The sequence below is a fragment of the Oncorhynchus kisutch genome, linkage group LG8 (assembly GCF_002021735.2).
Source record: "Oncorhynchus kisutch isolate 150728-3 linkage group LG8, Okis_V2, whole genome shotgun sequence".
NCBI lineage: Eukaryota > Metazoa > Chordata > Actinopteri > Salmoniformes > Salmonidae > Oncorhynchus > Oncorhynchus kisutch.
The window spans coordinates 46,226,232-46,250,475 of NC_034181.2; the positions used below are offsets into that span (position 1 = coordinate 46,226,232).

Here is a 24,244-nt window from a genome sequence, read left to right on the forward strand (position 1 = left end):
ATGACATTGGTAGGACTCATTTCTACTCATTATCCAAATCCAAATTGTTTCTGTCCTTGCACAGGCTGTAAGGTTTCTGCTTATTTTTTTACATTTATTTTACCTGGCAAGTCAGTAAAGAACAAATTCTTATTTTCAATGACGGCCTAGGGTTAACTGCCTTGTTCAGGGGCAGAACAACAGATTTTCACCTTATCAGCTCGGGGATTCGATCTTGCAACCTTTCGGTTACTAGTCCGACGCTGTAACCACTAGGCTACCTAATGTGTGTTGTCTGACGCTCCTTGTCCGTGTTTGCCTCTGCTTTCACCTCAGAGAGTCCAAATAATGTCACCCTCACCATTGTGAGAGAGCAGGGAGTGTCCGGGGAGGTGGCGGTCCACTACCAGACCAGACCGGCCCTGTCCCAGCCCCCCTCCAACCAGGCCAGCACCCCACAGGACTACACATCCCGGGAGGACACCGTCATCATGAAGGAGCATGCCACCATGGCCCTCGTCACCATCACCATCCTGCCAGTACGAAAAATAATAGAATATGACTTTTCCGACAAACAATCGCCAGGTGTCCTCCTGGGACCACTGAGGACAGTACAGTAGAATCCTCTCTACTTTCCCCTCTTTTCCTCTCCTTTTCTCTCCTCTCTTTACCTCACCCCTCTCCCACCCAAGCAGTGTGGATTTAGATTGGTTCAGCAAACAGCCGGGCTTTCTGCCTGTTCTGGATGCTTTCTGCCTACAGCTAAGACCCATACCAGGCCTAAAACCACCAGTGCTGGGCCTTCCACCAAGGAAACCCGCTACTTATCTCCCGTCACCCCAGAATAGATCTGTTCCCAGTAAATTGCAGTGCTGAGTCGCTATTTTAACCTCCACTAATGGTAACTATTATTGTGTTTTGTTGAGACTGAGAGGAGCTTGAAAACAAGGCCTTGATTTCAATGTGCTCTCAAACTGCCAGCATCTATTAAGGTGATTTATGAGAGTGAAGTTGCTTCAGAAGTGGAACAAGGACAAGCTTAGTAGTTCATTTCTGTGGGTTGGGTGTTAAAAATGGTTTCCCTTCTTCCTCATTTAGCATTTACCATGATCCCACAGTGTTGCCCAGTTCAGGTCCTCAGGGCTGTGTGTGTGTGTGTGTGTGTGTGTGTGTGTGTGTGTGTGTGTGTGTGTGTGTGTGTGTGTGTGTGTGTGTGTGTGTGTGTGTGTGTGTGTGTGTGTGTGTGTGTGTGTGTGTGTGTGTGTGTGTGTCCAGGACGAGGCTCCGGAGCTGGCTGAGAGTTTCCTGGTGAACATCACAGGCGTGGAGCTGGTGGGGGGGTTGACAGGTGCTGGCCAGCCCAGTGTGAAGAGGCCTGGCATGGAGGTGGCTGTGGTCACTATCCAGGAGAACGACGACCCACGGGGGGTCCTGCAGTTCAGTGTCTCACAGGTCAACCAGAAAAGACATCACACTACTCCCTCTGCTCATACGTTAGCAATGCTGCTGAAGTGTAACACTCCCTTCCTTTCTGTAGTATCTCACAACACATTACAACAGTAACTACTGTACATGATGCTACGGTTTGGAGATTATCTGAAAACTCTATCCAAAGAAAGAATAAATACAAATAGGTATTTTAATCCTATTCAGGTGTTAATGCTTCAACTCTGTTTCTGTATCGGCTTCTTAGGAAGAGTCCGGAGGGGTACTGGCCTATGAGGTGCCCCAGCCCGGGAACCTCCTCCGCCTACCTGTGGTGCGATTGGCTGGCAGGACTGGGAGAGTGGTGGTGTACTGGGAGGCGCGGACAATCACTGCCAGCCTCGATGACTTCATTCCTGCTTCTGGGAATATCACCTTTCAAGATGGCCAGGTAAAGTGATTAGTTAAGTAGTTAGTTAAGTTAGGTCACCTCACTATGATCCACTTGGTCTAGTTGAGCTTCTATGAAGGATAATAAGCTCGTATTCCTCAGGTAAAAAAAACTCTGGTTGTATTTGCAGGGTGAAGCCTTTATTGACATCAGTATCGTGGATGACACGGAGGTGGAGTCTGCAGAGCGCTTCGGTGTGACTCTAATGCATGTGATTGGTGGAGCCAGACTGGGGGAGGGGACCTCTGTGACCGTCACCATCCCCCCCAACGATTCACCGCTGGGCCGTTTTGGCTTCCAAGAGCAGACTGTGAGATACCCAACATATTGCCCTACAGAGGATGAATACAGTTGTCTTACTCAATCAAATACAACTTTATTATAAACCATTATTATGCTAAACAAACTAATCTCCTTTCAGGTCACTATCAGCGAGCCAGCGTTCACTAGTGACCCAGCTGCCATGGCAATGCTGACAGTGTTGCGCAGTGCGGGAGGAGAGGGGGCGGTGACACTGGTGTGGCGGCTAGAGGACGCGGCCCGGGATGACCTTTCACCTCTCAACGGAACACTGGTCTTCAGTGTGGTCAGTAGGGGGTGGGGCTAGGGTGGCCAAAGGGGAAGATGGTAGTAAGTCAGTTGATGGTGTTTTGCTCTGCTTGGTAATAATTGATGCTAAATGTACAGTAGTTTGTTGAAAAGACTGATGTGAGACTTTGTGAACCTCAGACAGAGTTGAGGAAAACGCTGGTGATCCGGGCTCTTGCTGACGCTGTGTTGGAGGGAGACGAGAACTTCACTGTCCAGCTCCTGGCTGCCGAGAGTGGTGCTGTCATCGACCCCATTAACGGTCAGTATCTTTGGGCTGCATCACATACAGTCTCTGGTCTATGGAGAGGAGAGGAATGCATTTTCCTCTAGAAGCTGATCTGAGGTCAGTTTGTCATTTTCAATCCTAATGGTTACAGTTAGGATTGGGGGAGAGTAAGCTGGTCCTAGATGTGCCCCTAGAGGCAACTTCTACCTGGGGTGTGTTTATGGAGCTCCAGTGGAGGGCATTAGACTGAACTGTGTCCCCTGGGTTGGTGTGTGTCTTTAGGGGTGGCCACCATCACCATCCAGGGAGACCGTGCAGCACTGGGAATGGTGGGCATCGCTGAGGCCTCCAGGAATGTCCTGATAGGAGAACCTCAGGGAAACTATAATGGGACTGCTTTGATCAGGTACAGTTAGACAAATTTCCTTTCGTAAGATAGCCGGGGGCAAAGTCATTAATATTCATGAGTTTACGTTGGGTGATTCGTTGATCCTTCTGGGGCGTGTGATGTTACACAGATGCACTTTTACCTTTCCAGAAACTGTCTGTTGCTTGATATGATCAAGTTGACCCAACTGTATTAAAGAATAAGAAATCCATGATTAGTTGGCTAGTAGTGGCTACTTCCTGGCCAGTGAGCCAGCTAACTACATTTCAGTAATTAAGCTCGCCTCCTAAATTTAGTAGTCGGTGGAGAAACTAACTATGAGTTTAACATATTTGTCTGAAAACGAACTAGTTGCCAGTTATTGTTGCCCATGGTGTTATCGTGTCTAACCAGTTGGCTAATGTAGCCCATGAGCTCCCGAGTCTAGCTAGTGGCGTCGTTTGGCGTCCACGATGTTCTAACTATTAGCTAACTACAGTAGTTGGCTACTGCCTGGCATGTGTGAGCCAACATGTTAGCGACACTATACAGTGCATTCGGAAAGTATTCAGACCCCTTGACTTTTTCCACATTTTGCTACGTTACAGCCTTATTCTAAAATAATAAATACAAATGTAAAAATCCTCATCAATCTACACACAATACCCCATAATGACAAAGCAAAAACAGTCTGTTAAGATTTTTTTTGCAAATTAAACAAATAAATAAAACTGAATAAAAACTAAATAAAACTATTTACATAAGTATTCAGACCCTTTACTCAGTACTTTGGTGAAGCACCTTAGGCAGGGATTACAGTCTCGAGTCTTCTTAGGTATGACGCTACAAGCTTGGCTCACCTGTATTTGGGGAGTTTCTCTCATTCTTCTCTGCAGATCCTCTCAAGCTCTGTCAGGTTGGAAGGGGAGCGTTGCTGCACAGCTATTTTCAGGTCTCTTCAGAGATGTTTGATCGGGTTCAAGTCCAGGCTCTGGATGGGCCACTCAAGGACATTCAGAGACTTGTCCGGACGCAACTCCTGTGTTGTATTGGCTGTGTGCTTAGTGTCGTTGTCCTGTTGGAAGACGAACCTTCGGCCCAGTCTGAGGTCCTGAGTGCCCTGGAGCAGGTTTTCATCAAGGATCGCTGTACTTTGCTCCGTTCAACTTTCCCTCCTGACTTGTCTCCCACTCCCTGCCGCTGAAAAACATCCCCACAGCATGATTCTGCCACCACCATGCTTCCCCATAGGGATGGTGCCACATTTCCTCCAGATGTGATGCTTGGCTTTCAGGCTAAAGAGCTCAATCTTGGTATCATCAGACCAAAGAATGTTTCTAATGGTCTGATAGTCCTTTAGGTGCCTTTTGACAAACTCCAAGTGGGCTGTCATGTGCCTTTTACTGAGGAGTGGCTTTCGTCTGGCCACCTTAACAATAAGGTCTGATTGGTGCTGCAGAGATGGTTGTCCTTCTGGAAGGTTCTCCCATCTCCACAGAGGAACTCTGGAGCTCTGTCAGAGTGACCACATGGTTCTTGGTCACCTCCCTGACCAAGGTCTTTCTCCCCCGATTTGTTCTGACATGCACTGTCAACTGTGGGACCTTATATAGACAGGTGTGTGCCTTTCCAAATTATGTCCAATACATTTTATTTACCACAGGTAGACTCCAATCAAGTTGTAGAAACGTCTGAAGGATGGTCATTGGAAACAGGATGCACCTGAGCTCAATTTCGAGTCTCATAGCAAAGGGTCTGAATACTTATGTAAATAAGGTATTGCTGTTTTTTATTTGTAATAAATGTGCAAACATTTCTAAAAACCTGTTTTATCTTTGTCATTATGGGGTATTGTGTGTAGATTGATGAGGAAAATGTTTAATTTAATCCATTTTAGAATAAAGCTGTAACGTAACAAAATGTGGAAAAGGTCAAGGGGAGTATGTGGACACCATTTCAAAGTAGTGGATTCGGCTATTTCAGCCACACCTATTGCTGACAGGTGTAATAAAATCGAGCACAGAGCCATGCAATCTCAGTAGACAAACATTGGCAGTAGAATGGCCTTACTGAAGAGCTCAGTGACTTTCAACGTGGCACCGTAATAGGATGCCACCTTTCCAACAAGTCAGTTCGGCAATTATTTTCCCTGCTAGAGCTGCCCCGGTAAACAGTAAGTGCTGTTATTGTGAAGTGGAAACGTCTAGGAGCAACAACAGCACAGCCGTGAAGTGGTAGGCCACACAAGCTCACAGGATGGGACCGCCAAGTGCTGAAGCGAGTAGCGCGTATAAATCGTCTGTCCTCGGTTGCAACACTCACTACTGAGTTCCAAACTGCCTCTGGAAGCAACGTCAGCACAATAACTGTTAGTTGGGAGCTTCATGAAGTAGGTTTCCATGGCCGAGCAGCCACACACAAGCCTAAGGTCACCATGCGCAGTGCCAAGCGTTGGCGGAGTAGTGTAAAGCTCTCTGCCATTGGACTCTGGAGCAGTGGAAACACCTTCTTTGGAGTTATGAATCACGCTTCACCATCTGGCAGTCCGACGGACAAATCTGGGTTTGGCGGATGCCAGGAGAACGCTACCTGCCCCAATGCATAGTGCCAGCTGTAAAATTTGATGGAGGAGGAATGGGGCTCTTTTTCATTGTTTGGGCTACACGCCTTAGTTCCAGTGAAAGGAAATCTTAACGCTACAGCATACAATGACATTCTAGACGATTCTCTGCTTCCAACTTTGTGGTAATGCCCCCTGTGCACAAAGTGAAATCCATACAGAAATGGTTTGTCGAGATTGGTGTGTAAGAACTTGACAGAGAACTGCACAGAGCCTGACCTCAAACCAATCGAACACCTTTGGGATGAATTGGAACGCTGATTACGAGCCTGGCCTTAGCGCCCAACATCAGTGCCTGACCTCACTAATGATCTTGCGGCTGAATGGAAGAAAGTCTCTCCAGCCATGTTCCAACATCTAGTGGAAAGCCTTCCCAGAAGAGTGGAGGCTGTTATAGCATCAAATGTAGGACCAACTCCATATTAATGCCCATGATTTTGTAATGATGTTCGACGAGCAGGTGTCCACATGCATCTCTTCATGTAGTGTAGCTACATTACAGTCACTAGCTATCCTTCTAAATGCGTTGGTCACTGCGTTGCTAGCTGGGCTGTTTATAAGAAAACGGCTGAGGTGACTCAAACCCTGTAGCTAGCTAACAAGCCCTCTGCGACAAAGTTAGGGTGTGGGAATATTAGTTCCGTCTTTTGATTTTAAGATAAATGTCATTGAAGTTTGTGGTTGCTACTGGTTTTAGCCTTGTCACTAATCACCACAGCTACAAGGTGAAGTTTTCGATCCAAGGGTTGTGTTTTGGTAAGGGCTCGGAGTGATGTCACGTCCCAATAAGGCTCAACCAATCACCCGACGGATAATAATGACTTTGCCTCAGTTACACACACATATTATTGCTAAGGGGGAAGTCTCTTTGTAAAGCACATTTCTTTCCCATGGTACAGAATATTGCTGTTGTGCTTTTGAGAAAAGCGGACTCTGATTTTGCCTGATAAGAGGTCAATGAAATATATGTTGCAATGATGAAATTCTGTGTATGTGTGTGTGTGCGTGTGTATGTGCGTGCGTGTGTGTGTTGTAGCCTGGTACGAGGCCCAGGCATCTTCGGAGAGATCCAGGTCTACTGGAACATCACTCCTGCTGTGGCCTCTGAGTTTGAGGAGCTGTCTGGCGTGGTGACCATGCGAGACAGACAGTCTGCAGCCACCATCCGCCTTAAGGTATTGACAACCGCATTTAACACAGATGCTATCTGTCTTTGACTATGGGATGATATTCATCACGATGATCTTGTCTTAACATGCAGTATCTTATCATACCTCATCCTGTTATGAAGTGAAAATGAATGCAAAATGAATAATTCCCAATGCTACTGTGGAACGGAATACTAGCGGGAAGTGATGTAGCCTATCGGCCATTCATTTCAAATGGTATCCTGATGTGGATGTTGGGGACAGAGGCTGAAGGTAGTGGTGTTTGTTGATGCTGTTGTTTCAGGCGCTGGATGATGACATGGCGGAGGAGCGGCGTGTGTACCAGCTGACCTTGACCTCAGTCACGCCAGGGGCGGAGATCAGCCCCTCGGCCCAGCGGGCCACAGTCACCATGGCAGCTAGTGACCTCCCCTACGGCCTGTTCTCCTTCCACCAGGGCCTCGTCGGGGCCTCTGAGGAGGAGGGCAAGGTGAGAGAGCCAGGGCAGTCCCGGGCCATGATCAAAAACATCCACAGTGTTGAAATGCATTTTGAGGACATCTACATTATTATTGCTGCCCTATCAGAGCCTGAGAAAAGTCTGACCTGCCCTATCCGAGGGAGGGTGGTTAAGGGAGGGAGGGATTAGGGAGGGTGGTTAAGGGAGTGGCATGAAAGTCATTCGGCTTATGATGCAGCCATGACAAATTGCCATTCAGTTGATGATATGGCCGCCTGCTTTTTCCCCTACCCCCCACCCTCCTCTCCCTTCTCTTCTCCGTCAGGTCAATGTGACAGTGGTGCGTTCCATGGGCACGTTTGGGAGTGTGTGGGTGACCTACCAGACAGCAAGCAGTGTAGCAGCCAGTGGAGTGGACTTCACTGAAGCCTCGGGGCGCCTTCTTTTCAGCCCAGGCCAGACCACGTGTGGTGTCACATTGAGTATCCATGACGACGACCTCCCAGAGGGACCTGAGGAGTTCTACCTCAACATCGTCACAGTAGAGCTCCTCAATGACAGGTAGGTGGATCCTAGACACTAATCTAGAGTCAGTTCTTTGTTTTCTCCCCCCCCAGTTAAGATTAGAAGTGTTGGGGAGGGAAAGCTGATCCTAGATCTGTTCCTAAGGGCAACTTCTACCGTGAGCTGCTGGTGTGCGGTTTTGGGGTGTGAGTGGGAGGAGAATCTCAACCTTGGTCAATGATTTAAGGACCTCTGTCACCCTCCTGTGATCAGTGCTGTGAACTTCACTGTAAGAGTGGAAGGTGTTGGTCTCTGGGGTGGCAGTGGTGTGAGCAGTGGTGTAACGGAGGGTAAAGGCATGTAAACACTGTCTACCTACCTTTTGCAGAAAAATGCATGGAAAGTTTAGAGAGTGTCACTTTATTCACTGCGAACTGCATTCAGCGTTTAACCCACTTGTTTTTTTTTGACTGGGTGTGAGGTGGGGTGGTGTTGTCTCTGACCTCTGTCGCTACTCCTGTGGTCAGTCCTGTGGAATTCAGCGTGATGGAGCACGGCCTGCAGCGAGACCAGCCTCCAGCCATCGGCAACATCTCGTCCATCATGATCGTCATCCAGAAGAGTGACAACGCTGAGGGTATTCTGGAGTTCCTCCCGGACTCTGTCAACATCACAGGTCAGTCTCTAAGCCCCTAACACGTTGACACTCTTCAACATAGCTATTACGAACATAAGGCATCACTTTAAGAAATGTATCTCATCCTGTTAATATCCCATGGATATGCATAAAAGAGGCATTTTGAGAGTGGTTATTGGATGAATGCAATATGTAAGGAGTACTACAGTACATGCAGTATTACATTTGACTTAAATGACTGAATTCAGGAAGGGGAGCTTATGTCAAATGTTCAAGATTGTATTTTAATTAAAAAAAATACAAATTAAAAGTCAAACTCAGAGCTTCAAAATGGTATATAATACACTGCAGGTGGGGGAAACATGGGAAAGTTATGCTTCTTTGAGACACTTGTTATTCCACTTTGGAGACAAGTAGGAGAAAAAATGACGTTCACACCCTCTTAAGCCTTCGCCACACCCATCTCTTTAATAATTCAAATGTAGAAACATGAATCAACATGGATTGTCCTTCAGAAAGTAGTCTCCCTATTATTCCACTCCATTATCTCAGCCAATCATGGATCCTGCCTTTCTCCCTAAAGCTCAAAGCTTTCTTCTTGGCTATAGGCTCATCATTATTTTGTTTTATTCATATTTACCAGTGGAGGTTCCACAGAGGAGGAAGGGTTGGACTATCCTTCTCAGTGAATTTCATAAAAATAAAAATATTGAAACATTTCAAAAGTGATCCTTTTTAGATCAAACTATACTAAATATATTCCATGTCACCAAATAATTGATTGCAACACACTGTTTTGCAATGAAGGTCTACAGTAGCCTCAACAGCACTTTGTAGGGTAGCACCATGGTGTAGCCGGAGGAAAGCTAGCTGCTGTCCTCCTCTGGGTACATTGACTTCAATACAGACCTAGGATGCTCTTTGTTCTCACCCCCTTCCATAGACTTACACAGTAATTATGACAACTTCCTGTGGATGTGAACTGCATGAACTGACATGTTGTCCGCCCAATCAAAGGATCAGAGAATGAATCTAGTACTGAAAGCATAAGCTACAGCTAGCTAGCACTGCAGTGCATAAAATGTGGTGAGGAGTTGACTCAAAGAGAGAGAAAGACAATAGTTGAACAAATTATTTTCTTCCAAAATTAAGGAGAAGCAAGAGAGAGAGAGCTATATTTGGTTGTATTTAAAAAAAACGTTCACTGAATGCAGCTAGCTAGTTTAGCCTACTCAAACACCTGGCTCCAACAGAGAGGGGTTCTGTTAGCTAGCTGGCTATGACTATCCAACATGGGAACTCTTCCAAGTCAAGGTAAGCTTTTGGTTTTATTAATTTATTGCCACTGGGGCCCGCCGGTGTAACTGCTAAACTGCTTTCTGACTGTACTCTGAAATACATGATTGTGGCGGGTTTACTAACACGTTAGTTCTAGCTACAGTATGTTGACTATGAGTTGACAACGATGTAGGCTGTGCATAGCGGTTAGCAGTCATGATATGAAGGTTTGGCTTGGAATTGTTTTTTCGCCTGGTTACAGACAGCTGGTGTGTCGTTCACTGAAGTCCACAAGTGAAGGGAAAAGGTGAGAGGAGGAGAGCGCGTAGATAGTTAGAGAAGGAATTATATACAAGGAGCAAAGTGATCGTGCTGTTTTATATGGTTGTTTAGGAAAGTGAACTGTGTTTGTGTGTGATCAGGGGTGTATTCATTACGCCGATTCTGTTGAAAAACATTTCTCAAACTGAAGCAAACGGAACAAAACGGGGATAAACATACCTGAATTTGTCCAATAGAAACTCTCATTTGCAACTCTTGGACAAATGATTACACCCTACATCAGCTCGATGCAAGCAAGAGTGTGCAAGGCAGTATTGAATATGTCACTGTCTGTCACCTAGATTATTCAAAATTGTCTTGACCTGTGCAGCTACATTGGAAACGTTCATTCATAGGCTAGGTTGTAGCGACCTCATGATGGGTACAGGAAAAATTAGAAAACCATGTAATAGCCGAAACCTATTGAAGAATGACAGCAATTTTTTACAGCATTTCTACACAGTTTAAAAACTCTAAAATGCGATTTGGAGATAAACAATCTAAATTGACTCCTGCCATTATCACCATGGGGGCTGTAGCTTCGTTAGTCTCGGACAATAGGGGTCTTAACATTCTATAAACATGTCATAAAGCAATTAGATGATTTTAGTACCTTATTTTAAATTGTTGGTGTTGAGCTAGGGTATGACGCCTGCCATACCCTTGAAATAGAAAAGGAGAGCCGCACACTCTAGGGGCTCAGATGCAATAATTTAATAACCAACGTTTTGACAGCCAAGCTGTCTTCATCAGACTCTTTTTGTTTTTCAAGTGTTCTACTCTGCTAACCAGTCATTTGCCTAAACATATGTGCACTTCTTCCACCTCTAGCACTAACACACTTTATTCAAATACTCAACTCATCATTAAGCCTTTGATTTGAATCAGCTGTGTTACCAGGATTGAGAAACACTGTCATATATAGTGCACTACTTTTTACCAGAGCCCCATTGGTGCCATTTCTCTTCTCTCCTTTCTGTTATTTCCAGTGGAGGAGGATGTGGGCAGTGTGTCTATCCCGGTGGTGAGGAGGGTGGGAACCTACGGCCTGGTCACAGCAGAGTACATATCCAGGGGCCTGACGGCCAGCCCAGGCCTGGACTTCGGCCTGGCCAATGGCTCGCTCACCTTCCTTCACGGCCACAACACCAGTCACATCAACGTGACCATCATAGATGACCAGGACAGGTGAGTCAGTCTGTCTGTCTGTCTGATCACCCAGGCCTGCTACACTGCAAATCACCTACAGTACCAGTCAAATGTTTGGACATATCTACTCATTCAAATCAAATGTTATTTGTCACATGTGCCGAAAACAAACAGGTAGACCTTACAGTGAAATGCTTACTTACAAGCCCATAACCAACAATGCAGTTTTAAGAAAAATAAGTCAACGTTTTAATAAAATAATAATAACAAATAATTAAAGAGCAGTAGTAAAATAACTGTAGCGAGGCTATATACAGTGCCTTGCGAAAGTATTCGGCCCCCTTGAACTTTGCGATCTTTTGCCACATTTCAGGCTTCAAACATAAAGATATAAAACTGTATTTTTTTGTGAAGAATCAACAACAAGTGGGACACAATCATGAAGTGGAACGACATTTATTGGATATTTCAAACCTTTTTAACAAATCAAAAACTGAAAAATTGGGCGTGCAAAATTGTTCAGCCCCCTTAAGTTAATACTTTGTAGCGCCACCTTTTGCTGCGATTACAGCTGTAAGTCGCTTGGAGTATGTCTCTATCAGTTTTGCACATCGAGAGACTGACATTTTTTCCCATTCCTCCTTGCAAAACGGCTCGAGCTCAGTGAGGTTGGATGGAGAGCATTTGTGAACAGCAGTTTTCAGTTCTTTCCACAGATTCTCGATTGGATTCAGGTCTGGACTTTGACTTGGCCATTCTAAAACCTGGATATGTTTATTTTTGAACCATTCCATTGTAGATTTTGCTTTATGTTTTGGATCATTGTCTTGTTGGAAGACAAATCTCCGTCCCAGTCTCAGGTCTTTTGCAGACTCCATCAGGTTTTCTTCCAGAATGGTCCTGTATTTGGCTCCATCCATCTTCCCATCAATTTTAACCATCTTCCCTGTCCCTGCTGAAGAAAAGCAGGCCCAAACCATGATGCTGCCACCACCATGTTTGACAGTGGGGATGGTGTGTTCAGGGTGATGAGCTGTGTTGCTTTTACGCCAAACATAACGTTTTGCATTGTTGCCAAAAAGTTCAATTTTGGTTTCATCTGACCAGAGCACCTTCTTCCACATGTTTGGTGTGTCTCCCAGGTGGCTTGTGGCAAACTTTAAACGACACATTTTATGGATATCTTTAAGAAATGGCTTTCTTCTTGCCACTCTTCCATAAAGGCCAGATTTGTGCAATATACGACTGATTGTTGTTGTCCTATGGACAGAGTCTCCCACCTCAGCTGTAGATCTCTGCAGTTCATCCAGAGTGATCATGGGCCTCTTGGCTGCATCTCTGATCAGTCTTCTCCTTGTATGAGCTGAAAGTTTAGAGGGACGGCCAGGTCTTGGTAGATTTGCAGTGGTCTGATACTCCTTCCATTTCAATATTATCGCTTGCACAGTGCTCCTTGGGATGTTTAAAGCTTGGGAAATCTTTTTGTATCCAAATCCGGCTTTAAACTTCTTCACAACAGTATCTCGGACCTGCCTGGTGTGTTCCTTGTTCTTCATGATGCTCTCTGCGCTTTTAACAGACCTCTGAGACGATCACAGTGCAGGTGCATTTATACGGAGACTTGATTACACACAGGTGGATTGTATTTATCATCATTAGTCATTTAGGTCAACATTGGATCATTCAGAGATCCTCACTGAACTTCTGGAGAGAGTTTGCTGCACTGAAAGTAAAGGGGCTGAATAATTTTGCACGCCCAATTTTTCAGTTTTTGATTTGTTAAAAAAGTTTGAAATATCCAATAAATGTCGTTACACTTCATGATTGTGTCCCACTTGTTGTTGTCTTCACAAAAAATTACAGTTTTATATCTTTATGTTTGAAGCCTGAAATGTGGCAAAAGGTCGCAAAGTTCAAGGGGGCCGAATACTTTCGCAGAAGTTGGAAGTTTACATACACTTAGGTTGGAGTCATTAAAACTCATTTTTCAACCACTCCACAAATTTCTTGTTAACAAACTATAGTTTTGGCAAGTCGGTTAGGACATCTACTTTGTGCATGACACAAGTAATTTTTCCAACAATTGTTTACAGACAGATTATTTCACCTATTTCATTATATCACAATTCCAGTGGGTCAGAAGTTTAATACACTAAGTTGACTGTGCCTCTAAACAGCTTGGAAAATTCCATAAAATGATGTCATGGCATCAGAAGCTTCTGATAGGCTAATTGACATCATTTGAGTCAATTGGAGGTGTACCTGTGGATGTATTTCAAGGCCTACCTTCAAACTCAGTGCCTCTTTGCTTGACATCATGGGAAAATCAGAAGAAATCAGCCAAGACCTCAGAAAATAAATTGTAGACCTCCACAAGTCTGGTTCATCCTCGGGAGCAATTTCCTAATGTCTGAAGGTACCACGTTCATCTGTACAAACAATAGTAAGCAAGTATAAACACCATGAGACCAGGCAGCCATCATACCACTCAGGAAGGAGACCCGTTTTGATTCCTTGAGATTAACGTACTTTGGTGCGAAAATCAATCACAGAACAACAGCAAAGGACCTTATGAAGATGCTGGAGGAAACAGGTACAAAAGTATCTATAGCCACCGTAAAACGAGTCCTATATCGACATAACCTGAAATGCTGCTCAGCAAGGAAGAAGCCACTGCTCCAAAACCGCCATAAAAATGCCAGACTACGGTTTGCAACTGCATATGGGGACAAAGATCGTACTTTTTGGAGAAATGTCCCTTGGTCTGATGAAACAAAAATAGAACTGTCTGGACATAATGACCATCGTTATGTTTGGAAGAAAAGGGGGAGGTTTGCAAGCCGAAGAACACCATCCCAACCATGAAGCACGGGGGTGGCAGCATCATGTTGTGGGGGTGTTTGCTGCAGGAGGGACTGGTGCACTTCACAAAATTGATGGCATCATGAGGATGGAAAATTATGTGGATATATTGAAGCAACATCAGGAAGTTAAAGCTTGGTCGCAAATGAGTCTTCCAAATGGACAATGACCACAAGCATACTTCCAAAGTCAAAATGGCTTAAAGACAACAAAGTCAAGGTATTGGAGTGGCCATCACAAAACCCTGACCTCAATCCTATAGAAAATGTATGGGAAGAACTGAAAAGCGTGTGCGAGCAAGGAGGCCGACAATCCTGACTCAGTTACACCAGCTCTGTCAGGAGGAATTGGCCAAAATTCACCCAACTTATTGTGGGAAGCTTGTGGAAGGCTACCTGAAAGTTTGACCCAAGTTAAACCATTTAAAGGCAATGCTACCACATACTAATTGGGTGTATGTAAACGTCTGACCCACTGGGAATGTGATGAAAGAAATAAAAGCTGAAATAAATCATTATCTATTATTCTGACATTTCACATTCTTAAAATTAAGTGGTGATCCTAACTGACCTAAGACAGGGAATTTTACTAGGATTAAATGTCAGGAATTGTGAAAAACTGAGTTTAAATGTATTTGGCTAAGGTGTATGTAAACTTCCGACTTCACCTGTCTATAAGATACCAGTACAGAGTCAATGTGCGTGGGCACAGGTTAGTCGAGGTAATTGAGATGTGTTGTTACCTACCCCTACCACCTGGGGGGGGGGGGCGTTCCGTAAGGACGTCCAGGATCCAGTTGCAGAGGGAGGTGTTTAATCTCAGAGTCCTTAGCTTAGTGATGAGCTCGGAACGCTGAGCTGTAGTCAATGAATAGCATTCTCACGTAGGTGTTCCTTTTGTCCAGGTGGGAAAGGGCAATGTGGACTGCAATAGAGATTGCATAATCTGTGGATCTGTTGGGGTGGTATGCAAATTGGAGTGTTTTTCTTTATTTCTACTGTTTTCTACATTGTAGAATAATCATTAAGAATAGCAAAACTATGAAATAACACATATGTAATCATGTAGTAACCAAAAAAGTGTTAAACAAATTAAAATATATTTAATATTTGAGATTCTTCAAAGTAGCCACCCTTTGCCTTTACACACTCTTGGCATTCTCCCAACCAGTTTCATGAGACTTGTTGGATCCAAGACCTTAGTACAAAAAGTGGCAACTTTGTTTCCAAGTTTAATCACGTCAATAGCTATGTTTCCATCGAATTAGAGACAGATTTTCGTGCAAATATTCTAAAATCTGCTTTATGATAATATGTGCATTTTGCCAACAGTGAAGTGTTTCCACCAAACAGACTTGTTGAGGATAACTTATTTCATCTGTAGCCTAATAAACTGCATGCTTTCCCTAGTTGAAGTGGGAGGAGAACGCAACATGTCATCGCATGACTCCAAGTGTACTTCGATATGATGGTTATTATATAAATACTTGCGCATAAAGACGTTTCCACCGCCATTTCTCGCAGAATTCATTTTACCGACACAAAAAGATCCCACCATGTCAAGCGAACAAATTATTTGTTGGCATTCATACAATTGTACAGAAACTTCCTGTTTCCATCACAGCTGTCGTGATTATTTTTTTTATACGGTAGGACTTTACTAGCATAAATAGTGTGGATGGAAACTTGCTTATTGAGGCATTTTTTAGTGTCACCTTTTTGATCTGAATGCCCTGTCTTTAGTCAGCTGTTCTAACAACACAAAATTCCAAAACTCTCTAGTTTTGACTCATCTCATCTCTCCTTTTGTGTCTGATGTTGTATCTGAACCGACCTTAAGAGTTTCTATAAAGAAATGTATGTGAACATAGAGAGACCAGTAATGAGCATGTTGGAAATCTTCTTCCAGGGAGTATGCCGAGACGTTTGAGATACAGCTGTCCAGCGCCACGGGCGGAGCCATACTGGGGACTCATTTGGTCGCCAGTGTTACCATCGCCAAGAGCGACTCACCCAACGGCGTGGTCCGTTTCCTGAACGAGAGCGTGATCACCCTGGTGAACCCCGACAGCACCCTGAGACTCAGCCTGATCTTGGAGAGGGTGGGCGGGCTAGTGGGCAACACTACGGTAAGCCTACTGGGACCATCCACTTCTTCTGTCTGGTTTCTCTCTCCTCTTGTTTCCACAGGAGGCTGGCGAGGGGAGGATGGCTCATAATAATGGCTAGAATGGTGTGAATGGAATGGTATCGAATATAAGGAAGCCATGTGTTCAATGTGTCAATTTCATTACATTACAGCCAGTATTCCAGCCATTATTATGAGCCTGTCTGCCCCAATTAAGGTGCTAACAGCCGCCTGTACTTGCTAGGCCTATAGACATCTTAGCAACTTTCGGACACAGACTAAAAAATATGCTCCCAGTTTCCCAGACACCGACTAAAAATTATGCTCAATGGAGAATCTCCAGTGAAAGTACTTTTTAGTTCAGGACGAGCCTGAATCTGTGTTCGGGAAACTAGTGTATAACCGCCATGGTCTCTCTGACCTCGTAGTACAAGAGCATGTTCACCGTCATCGTTTCTCTGCCAGATAGATGTCCAACACTCATTCTATGTTGCTTAACATAATGACACTAATGTTATTAGCCTACAGTGCCTTCGGAAAGTTTTCACCCCACTTTATTTATTCCCCATTTTGCTGTGTTACCGCGTGAATTTAAAATGTATTAATTGAGATGATTTTGTCACTCGCAATACCCCGTGAGGTGGAATTATATTGTTTTTTTTAAATACATTTTTTTTACAAATTAATAAAAAATTAAACGCTGAAATATCTTCAGTCGTTAAATATTCAACCCCTTTGTTATGGCAAATGTAAATAAGTTAAGGAGAAAAAAATGTGCTTAACAAGTCACATAATAAGTTGCACCCTGTGTGCAATAATAGTGTTTAACAGGATTTTTTTATGACTACCTTATCTCTGTACCCCACACATACAATTATTAGTGTGAGTGAAAAGAAATCCTGTACAGAATGCAAATATATGTTTTAAATGCAACCTGTTTGCAACCAGGCACTAAAGTAATACTGCAATAAATGTGGCAAAGCAATTCACTTTTTGTCCTAAATACAAAGTGTTATGTTTGGGGCAAATCCAATACAACACATTACTGAGTACCACTATGCATATTTTCAAGCATAGTGGTGGCTGCACCATGTTATGGGTATGCTTGTAATCGTTGAGGGCTGTTTTTCAGGATAAAAAAGAAATGGAATGGAGCTAAGCACAGGCAAAAACCTAGAAGAAAACCTGTTCCAGTCTGCTTTCCACCAGACACTGGGAGATTAATTCTCCTTTCAGCAGGGCAATAATCTTCACTGGAGTTGCTTACCAAGAAGACAGTGAATGTTCCTGAGTGGCCGAGTTACAGTTTTAACTTAAATCTATTTAAAAATGTATGGCAAGACCTGAAAATGGTAGTCTAGCAATGATCAACAACCAATTAGACAGAACTTGAAGCATTTTGAAAAGAATAATGGGCAAATGTTGCACAATCCAGGATTGGAAAGCTCTTGAGACTTACGCAGAAAGACTCACAACTGTAATCGCTGCCAAAGGTACTTCTACAAAGTATGGATTCAAGGGTGTGAAAACTTACAGTACCAGTCAAAAGTTTAGACACACCTACTCATTCAAGGGTTTTCTTTATTTTTACTATTTTCTATATTGTAGAATAATAGTGAAGACAACTATGAAATAACACATATGGAATCATGTAGTAGCCAAAAATGTGTTAAAAAATGTGTTAAACAAATCAAAATATATAGTAGTCACCCTTTGCCTTGATGACAGCTTTGCACACTCTTGGCATTCTCTCAACCAGCTTCACCTGGGATGCTTTTCCAACAGCCTTGAATGAGTTCCCACATAGACTGAGCACGTTTTGTCTGCTTTTCCTTCACTCTGCAGTCCAACTCATCCCAAACCATCTCAATTGGGTTGAGGTTGGGTGATTGTGGAGGCCAGGTCATCGGATGCAGTACTCCATCACTCTGCTTCTTGGTCAAATAACCCTTTTGTAACGGATGTGAAACGGCTAGCTAGTTAGCGGTGCGCGCTAAATAACGTTTCAATCGGTGACGTCACTTGCTCTGAGACCCTCGCTCTGCAAGGGCCACGGCTTTTGTGGAGCGATGGGTAACGATGCTTCGAGGGTGACTGTTGTTGATAAGTGCAGAGAGTCCCTGGTTCGCGCCTGGGTATGGGCGAGGGGACGGTCTAAAGTTATACTGTTACACTTACACAGTCTGGAGGTGTGTTGGGTCATTGTCCTCATGGAAAACAAATGATAGTCCCACTAAGTGCAAACCAGATGGGATGGCATATTGACGCAGAATGCAATGGTAGCCATGTTGGATAAGTGTGCCTTGAATTCTAAATAAATCACAGACAGTGTCACCAGCAAAGCACCATCACACCTCCTCCATGCTTCATGGTGGGAACCACACATGCAGAGATCATCCTTTCACCTACACTGGGTTTCACAAAGACACAGCGGTTAGAACCAAAAATCTAATTTAATTTCCACCGGTCTAATGTTTGTGTTTCTTGCCCCAAGCAAGTCTCTTTTTCAAATTGGTGTCCTTTAGTCGTGGTTTATTTGCAGCAATTCGACCATGAAGGCCTGATTCACGCAATCTCCTCTGAACAGTTGATGTTGAGATGTGTCTGTTACTTGAACTCTGTGAAGCATTTATTTGGGCTGCAATTTCTGTGGCTGGTAACGCTAATGAACTCATCCTCTGCAGGAGAGGTAACTCTGGGTCTTCCTTTCCTGTGGCGGGCCTCATACAAGGCAGTTTCATCATAGCGCTTGATGGTTTTTGCGACTGAAGAAGAAACTTTTGAAGAAACTTTCAAAGTTCGTGACATTTTCCAGATTGACTGACCTTCATGTCTTAAAGTAATGATGGACTGTCGTTTCTCTTTGCTTATTTGAGCTGTTCTTGCCATAATATGGACTTGGTCTTTTACCAAATAGGGCTATCTTTTGTATACCACCCCTACCTTGTCACAACACAACTGATTGGCTCAAACGCATTTAGAAGGAAAGAAATTCCACAAATGAACTTTTAACAAGGCTCACCTGTTAATTGAAATGCATTCCAGGTGACTACCTCATGAAGCTGGTTGAGAGAATGCCAAGAATATGCAAATCTGTCATCATTGCAAAGGGTGGCTACTTTGAAGCATCTCAAATGTAAAATATATTTCGATTTTTGTAGCACTTTTTTGGTTACTACATGATTCCATATGTGTCATTTCATAGTTTTGTTATCTTCACTATTATTCTACGATTTACACAATCGAAACATTAATAAACACGCTGGAATGAGTAGGTGTGTCCAAACGTTTAACTGGTACTGTATGTTAATTAGTTATTTCTATATTTCATGTTCAATAAATGTGCAATCATTTCTAAAAACATGTTTTCACTTTGTCATTTTGGGGGTATTGTGTGTAAATGGATGAGAAAAAAATCAATTTCATCCATTTTGAATTCAGACTGTAACACAAAATGTGGAATAAGTCAATATTATGGATAATGTGTTTTTGACAAGGAATCGATTTGTTGATAAAATATTTGGTAAGTAATGTTAATGTATTCGTCTTCATCTAAATGTCTTCATAAGCATGAATGTGACGCCTACCAGCCCATCTGAATAATGAATGTCATTTCCTCAGATAACATGGAGCATGCTGGGTCCCAACACCAAAGAGGTCTTACCACCCGTAAACACAGACATTGGTGAACCTGTGAACGGATCGTTTCATTTCAGAGATGGGGAGGGGGGATTACGCATCATCGATCTGAGTATTCTCCCCCATGGGGAGGTGGAGGTGGCGGAGACCTTTGTAGTCATGCTTGAGCTCCTCTCAGGAGACCTGGACATTGACCCCCAAGCGGGCTCTGTCACGCTCAAGGTATGTCACCCTCCCAACGAGTGACATCTCAATTTTAATATGCACTCCAGTTGTATTTAAACCATTGTTGCATCCTATTGATATTTAAGAGTCTCTTAGTCATGGTGATTGTGTGTGTTTGTGTGTGTGTGTCTCAGATTGAGAAGTTTGGTGACCCTAATGGCATAGTGCAGTTCACGGAGGAGGACCTTAGAGAGCGTGTGTACAGTGAGCCCACAGACAGAGAGGGGCCACTCAACATCTCCCTCCTCATCACACGCAGAGAGGGCGTCATGGGCAACATCACGGTAAGACCACCTCGGGGGATGACATCGTACAGTTACAGACAGCAATAGGCTTTATAGGCAATGCTCAGTCTTTAAGTGTGTCCCTTTGTTTCAGATGTACTCAGAGAATTTATTGATAATGCATGAAGTTTATAATAGACTCACACTGTCATTATGCTGTAGGTCCTATAACGTACAGCCAATTCACATGTACGTTATAGATGTGTGTGTGTGTGTCTTTCAGGTGCACTGGCAGATCCTGAGTGACTCTGACACATCGGGGGATTTCTCGGGCCTCAGCGGCTCTGTAGTCATCCTGGAGGGTCAGAGGGGGGCAGAGGTGGTCCTCGCCCTGCTGCCCGACGCCGTGCCCGAGCTGGAGGAGCTCTACACGCTCAGGTTGAGCACCGTAGAGGGCGGCGCCACCCTGGACATCAACCGCAGTAGCACCCGACTCAGAGTTCGGGCCAACGACGAGCCGCACGGCTTGTTTGGGCTGGACGTGGAGCAGCAGGCAGTGGTGGTGGCAGGGATGGGGGCTGGGCTGGGGAGACTCCTGACCCTGAAGGTGACACGGCAGGCTGGAGCCTTCGGCAACGCCAGTGTGGGCTACCGGATCAGTACTGGGCCTGGGCTGGATGGACAGGAGCTGCTGGGAGAGGCGGCTGTGGGGAGAGCCCTGGTCAAGGATGGGGAGGACTCAGCCTCTGTTCACGTGCCAATTAATAGTCTGGTAAGGGACCATTGGGGCCAGAGATAGTATACTCAAGACCAGGGTCCCCAATGTATTTCTATGATTTATAACCGTCAATGGGGGACGATGCATTCGTCCCGCAAATGAATTTGTATAGTTCCTGGCAATGCATGTAGATAACTTTGAATCTATATAGTTTTCCTGTTTTTGCATAATTTGTAATGATGAACATCACAAATGACCTAATAAGATCAAACCTATCTCCAGTAGATCAAAGTACCCTTTTGGCTACAATGCCCTGTCGCTGACCCTGCCTCTGTAGTCATGCTTACCAGACTGAATCTCTGTCTCTCTGTCTGTCTCTCTCTGTCTTGTAGGTGTTTCTCTCAGTGGGTGTGAACTTCACTGTGGAGTTAACAGACGTGAGCCTTCTGGGACCTTTCCCCAGCTCCCCACCCCGCCTCCTACTGGAGGCCAAGGTCGCCATAGTGACCGTCCCAGAGGAAGCAGCCAGCGCTGAGGTATGAGTCAATAACTTTATTGAGTAGGGTGAAGTTGCACCTAGATGCTGATCTTGGGTCAGTTTTGCATTTGACCCACTAATGTTTAAGGATAGGATTTGGGGATCTCAGCTCAGGGGAAACTTCTCCCCGGAGCTATAACTTTATTTATTGTCCCAATGGGGAAGCAAAGGTGTACAGTATGTACTGTATGTGTTGGGTCTCACATTACGTTGACCCAAGATGAGGAGGATGCTCTGTATCTAACTGAATTACTGGTCTGGGGTTGGTAGCCCCTCCTTCTGAACACCCAACCTCTTTCTGTCAGGACTTATGGCATACTCATGTAGCATACATTTCTTCTCAGTCAGTTGACCAGCTTGGTGGTGACCGCGATGTAGGCTTAGTCTATTGACCTAGCTAGCTACCACTACTATCTCTTCTACTACCCGACAGTACTATCCGAGCATTACAGCGGTGCACAGGGCTGTGGACAATCCTAACGCCAACTTTGTTTCAAGGTTTCATCACGTCATTGTAGAGAGTTACAGTGGAAACGGTCTCGACCATTCGTCTAGTTTTTTCCCCAGTCTGAATGCCCTTTAGTCACCTGTTCTATAGCACATACTTCTAAAAACGGTCTAGTTTTGCTTTGTCTCATCTCAACATGTTGTCTATTAGATCTGTCCCGGGCTTTAATGTAACACTTATGAAATCATCCCCTATTCCTTCTCCTTGTGTGTGTGTGTGTGTGTGTGTGTGTGTGTGTGTGTGTAGGTGGGCTTTGCCTCGTTGGCACTGCAGGTCTCCAGTGTGGAGACGGGTGCGTGTGAGGCGCTGGTGTCCCGGACGGGGCTGTTTGGGGGGGTGAGGGTGGATTGGCGCGCAGGGTACCCCCCTGGACAGGCTCCAGTTGGGTTCAAGCCTGGAGTTATCACCCCCAGCTCAGGTAAAGACGGGAAACTCACCGCTGTGAGCTTGAGAAGAGGTTTGGTGACATGTCTATCTGAGATGTGGTAGTCTCTCCCTATCTGTTCATTTCCTCTCTCTCTAAACACAGGAGGGACATTTGAATAGGCTGATAAGTGTAAACCCACCAGACACATTCCACCTCTTCCAGTCTCATTTACATCTCTTTTTTACCCCCAAACACCACCACCAATAAACGCCCTACAAAATGACCAAACTGTTGATGTAGGGTGTTGTCTGAGTGTGTTTGTCGTATTCCTCAGGCTCGGTGACCCTGGCCCATGGAGAGAGGAGCAAGGCTGTGTCCCTCCAGGCGATCCCTGATGTGTCTGAGACAGCGGCCTACGCCCTCCACCTCACTGCAGCCGGCTCCAGCTCACCTGCTCCTGGAGTAGCCAGACTCAGGTACAGTAGCTAGACTCACCTGCCAGGCTTATAACACTCCTATATACTGTAGACACAACGGTTGGAACGGGACAGCCTTCTGGCTGAAGATTGCATGCTGTATGTAATAGTGCTGTTAGAATGATATAACAGCTATGGTGTGATGTTAATCTCTGTTTCCCTCTCCAGGTCAGGGTTCACGGTGGCAGAGGTCGAGCCACTAGGGCTGTACCAGTTCGCCCCGGACTCCCGCCAGCTGGTCATCGAGGAGGACGTGCAGACCATCACTCTCTATGTCCAGCGGCTCTACGGTTTCCGTAGCAACCATACCCGCCTATCCTATGAGACGGCGTCGGGCAGCGCCCTGGCGGGACAGGACTTCACTGCCGTGCAGGACGGAGAGCTGTTCTTCGACTCGCCTCGCCAGACCTCCGCCTCGATCCGTCTGTCTGTACTGGACGATGTGCTCTCGGAGCCCGATGAGATCTTTTATGTCAACCTGACAGACGTTCAGGTACTGAGACGTGGTGGTGACCCCCACTCAGGCGACTCCCGTCCCCGTCTCACCCCCCAGCACAGCGTGGCCACTGTCACCATCCTGGCCAGTGATGTCAGCGGGGGGGTGCTGAGCATCGGGCCGGGGCTGGTTCAGACAGCAGAGGACAGGGAGGAGGGGAGCCAGCAGGAGAGGAAAGTGCTCCTCAAGGTGCACAGGTCTGAGAGCCTGACTGGGCCAGTGAGGGTCAGGGTCCAGGCTTATGGGGGCGGGAGTGTCGGAGGTGCCCCTCTCCCCATTGCTCTGGAACCCAACAGGACCCTGGCACTGGAGGGGCAGGACTTCAGGCTGGAGTCCGCCCTGGTGTCACTGCAGGAGGGGCAAAGCGAGGCCGAGGTCAGCCTACTCATCCTAGACGACTCGGAGCCCGAGGGACAGGAAGTGTTCTTCATCTACCTCAGCGAGCCAGAGGGAGGGGCACAGATCGCAGATGGACCCGACAAGCAGGGCTTCAGCTCCTTTGCCAAAATTATAATCCTAGGTAAAACACTGAAACGCCCATATCGGCCTCAGGCTCCCCTGTCACATGCTCCTTTAGTCTATCCATTGGTCAGTCAATTCAAGCTAATGTCATGCTCTAGTTTGTCTAATACAATTGAATCTCTATAGGTCATTGTTTTCCAATACAATTCCTAAATTAGGTCCCAGGGCACAGACATCTGACATCATTCCAATGATGTGAATCTGTTCCACTGTTCATTTGAATATAATTGATGATATAATCAAAGGGACGGTCACAAGAGAATTGGAAGCTTGATGCGCTGTATTTGTTGAACGTTCTCCTCAGTGTACATACAGTGAACAGTATAAGGAATTAGTCACTTAACTCTGTCTCTCTCTCCTTCCATCCCCTCCCTCTCCCCCTCTCT

The 24,244-nt window shown here is 45.1% G+C and overlaps 1 protein-coding gene across 1 annotated transcript in view; it reads left to right on the forward strand.

The window, feature by feature from the left end:
• adgrv1 (adhesion G protein-coupled receptor V1) overlaps positions 1-24,244 on the forward strand; it is a 198,739-nt gene that overhangs the window by 79,964 nt on the left and 94,531 nt on the right. The window contains 20 exon segments of the mRNA XM_031830438.1: positions 316-518; positions 1,255-1,431; positions 1,673-1,855; positions 1,986-2,165; positions 2,277-2,441; positions 2,585-2,705; positions 2,955-3,078; positions 6,696-6,834; positions 7,112-7,297; positions 7,593-7,828; positions 8,299-8,447; positions 10,997-11,195; positions 15,927-16,146; positions 19,767-20,006; positions 20,144-20,293; positions 20,517-21,005; positions 21,344-21,487; positions 22,244-22,415; positions 22,699-22,840; positions 23,009-23,856. Coding sequence (XP_031686298.1) covers positions 316-518; positions 1,255-1,431; positions 1,673-1,855; positions 1,986-2,165; positions 2,277-2,441; positions 2,585-2,705; positions 2,955-3,078; positions 6,696-6,834; positions 7,112-7,297; positions 7,593-7,828; positions 8,299-8,447; positions 10,997-11,195; positions 15,927-16,146; positions 19,767-20,006; positions 20,144-20,293; positions 20,517-21,005; positions 21,344-21,487; positions 22,244-22,415; positions 22,699-22,840; positions 23,009-23,856 — 4,467 coding nt within the window.